The 2,500-nt window shown below is 35.1% G+C and overlaps 1 protein-coding gene across 1 annotated transcript in view; it reads left to right on the top strand.

Annotated features, from left to right (window-relative positions):
- Positions 1-2,500, top strand: part of LOC136846463 (adenylate cyclase type 8-like) — a 275,785-nt gene that overhangs the window by 219,386 nt on the left and 53,899 nt on the right. The window contains exons 17-18 of the mRNA XM_067117259.1: positions 840-1,041; positions 1,857-2,500. The exon at positions 1,857-2,500 is cut by the window's right edge and continues 333 nt beyond it. Of these exons, the coding sequence (XP_066973360.1) occupies positions 840-1,041; positions 1,857-2,500 (846 nt within the window). The remainder of the gene's footprint in view (positions 1-839; positions 1,042-1,856) is intronic.

Here is a 2,500-nt window from a genome sequence, read left to right on the forward strand (position 1 = left end):
ATATATATATTTTAGATATACTGTATATCTTGGAGACCTGAGTGCCAGTTTCTTGTGGATAATGTCTAGTTGTGGCTAATGTAAATGCAGATAATGGAGGGATTACTTGTGTGTGTATATTTATGTGTGTGTGTGGAACTCTGTTATAACAGCATTTTTATATGCTGTTATAACAGAATTCCACACACATATATGACTATATTTTATATATATATATATATATATATATATATATATATATATACATATATAAATATATATATATATATATATATATATATATATATATATATATATATTTATATATATATAAATGTGTGTTAGTATGTATATAGTATGTATGTATGTATAAACATATGTGTAATTGACCAGTTATTGTCATGCAGTATAGAGTTCACTATACCTTAGGAATGAATTACACCCAACAGGATTTATGAGTACAAGACAGCCGAATGGATAAGTCGCATGTTTTTTTACTGTATCCAAACCAAAGGTCCAGGTTTGAATCCTGGTCGGGCCAGATCCTGTGCACTTATCTATTATAATTCTCCTCGACTGTAATTTATTCCCAAGGTGTTGTGAATTCAACAGTAAATGATATTTCTGGCTTGACATTTGGGAATATTAAAAAGTCACTCGTGTGTAACAAACATTCATAAAGCTTAAGTTATTCAAATCATAAGGCAAAAGTTAATTTACCAGATGATTAAAGCTTGTGAAACACAATTCACGCCCTAATTACAAATGAAATCCGGATTAAACCTTAAAAAATCTCTTATCCAAAAATTGATATCAAAAGCCTTATAACATTCATGCTAGTTTCTTTATGACTTTTTCAGCGCAACAGTTCTGGCTGAAACGTTTGTGCCATCAACTGTTGTTTTAGGAGGAGGTCTGTTATTGGTGATGGCAGAAGAATACCCGTCATTGCCTTCTTGCCTGAGACGTCTGTCGACTCGCCTGGCAAGAGCAACCTTGGGGAGGAAGGTCTTCATCTGTTCCCTCATTGCTGTTATTTCTATCCCATCCGTACTTACGCTGGTGAGATAATTGAAAATTTATGGTTTGGCTTTTTCTTTATTATGTTCAGTAATTCCATCACTGTTTCTGGGATACAGTATTATGCTTTACGGATTTGATGAAGTAGGTTTTGGATGAAATGTCAGTTCCGTATTACACGGAATAAAGGGAGACCACACAAAATTGGATTGCTTGTAGATGTTCTGTAAAACTCAGCGTAGTTTAATGTATTTTCATCCCCATATTCCAAAATAACTAAAGTTATCTTCGTTTACTGGATGTTGTAATTGGTTGCAATTGACTTGTTTACTTCGAGTTCCATTTTGAACCAATGTTTTTAAGAAAGCACTAAAAACTGAAGCAAGTTAAAGTTGAAGTTGGACATCTAGCTGGAAAGAGACAAAAGCATGGAAAGTCAAAGGCAGAAAACAAAGCAGATGGGGTCTAAGAAGAACTAAAGTTTCTTTGAAAGGTTCTTAGGATTTGGTTAAACTTTCATCTCAAGGTGAAGCAATGTTTTATTTGTTCTGATCAAATAGTACTCATTTTACATTCAAGCTACATCCTGTGAGTATGCAAACTTGAACGTCATGATTTTTGTTCCAAATTATAAAAATTGCCTAATTTGGTTATATATACAAGAGTTACACATTAACAACCAAGGATTAAAATAATTTGAAGGTGGTACCTTCTAGATTTTACATTTTCTGAGCTCCAGTCTTACGATGAATGGCGAGGTTATTTTGAATTAATGACCAAGTGCTGAATGCATGGTTACAACTTTTTCTCATTTGCTTTGAGATTTTATAGTCATAGTTGCTCTGCTTCATTTTCAGATCTTAGTTGAAGAGAATTGCCAGAGTGTCAATGATGCCTGCTATAATATGACAAGGACGCATGAGCAAGGGTTCCCACAGAACAATCAGGACGGAGGAAACGGGATGCCATCAAGTCTATATCTCACCAGGAGTGAGTACATACCAGGAAATCCAGTGAAGGCTGCTTCTGCTGTCAGAGAAATAGGCAACAGAAGTTTTACTGGTGGAAGTGATCAGACATCTTTACCAGTGTTGGGTAGCTCAAATACCAAGAACTTGACACAAAAGGACCAAGCAGAAATAGATACCAATTATTATCGCACAATGATTGTAGGTAGTGATAGTGTATTTTCTAATACCGGTGTTTTAGATTCTTTTACGAGTCGTGGTGCAGGTATTATGGAAACCAAGTATACAGCAAACTTGAGAGGACTCCAGAAAAGTTTGATATCCCGTCGTGAGAAAAGAGATAGCACTGACTTCAGAGAAACTCGTGAAACCTCTCATTTCTGGCCCTTATTTAGTATTGGTCTTAAAGAGAAAAAAAATCCAATGCCGGGTGCTGAAGTAGAAACGTCTCAAGCTAATATGCTTGCTGACTCGGGAAGAACTAGTGACGTAATGAATAGTAGAAATCGTCGCCATGAAGTGGAAAATGTGTT

This window comes from Macrobrachium rosenbergii, chromosome 15 (assembly GCF_040412425.1).
Source record: "Macrobrachium rosenbergii isolate ZJJX-2024 chromosome 15, ASM4041242v1, whole genome shotgun sequence".
In the NCBI taxonomy this organism is placed as follows: Eukaryota; Metazoa; Arthropoda; class Malacostraca; order Decapoda; family Palaemonidae; genus Macrobrachium; species Macrobrachium rosenbergii.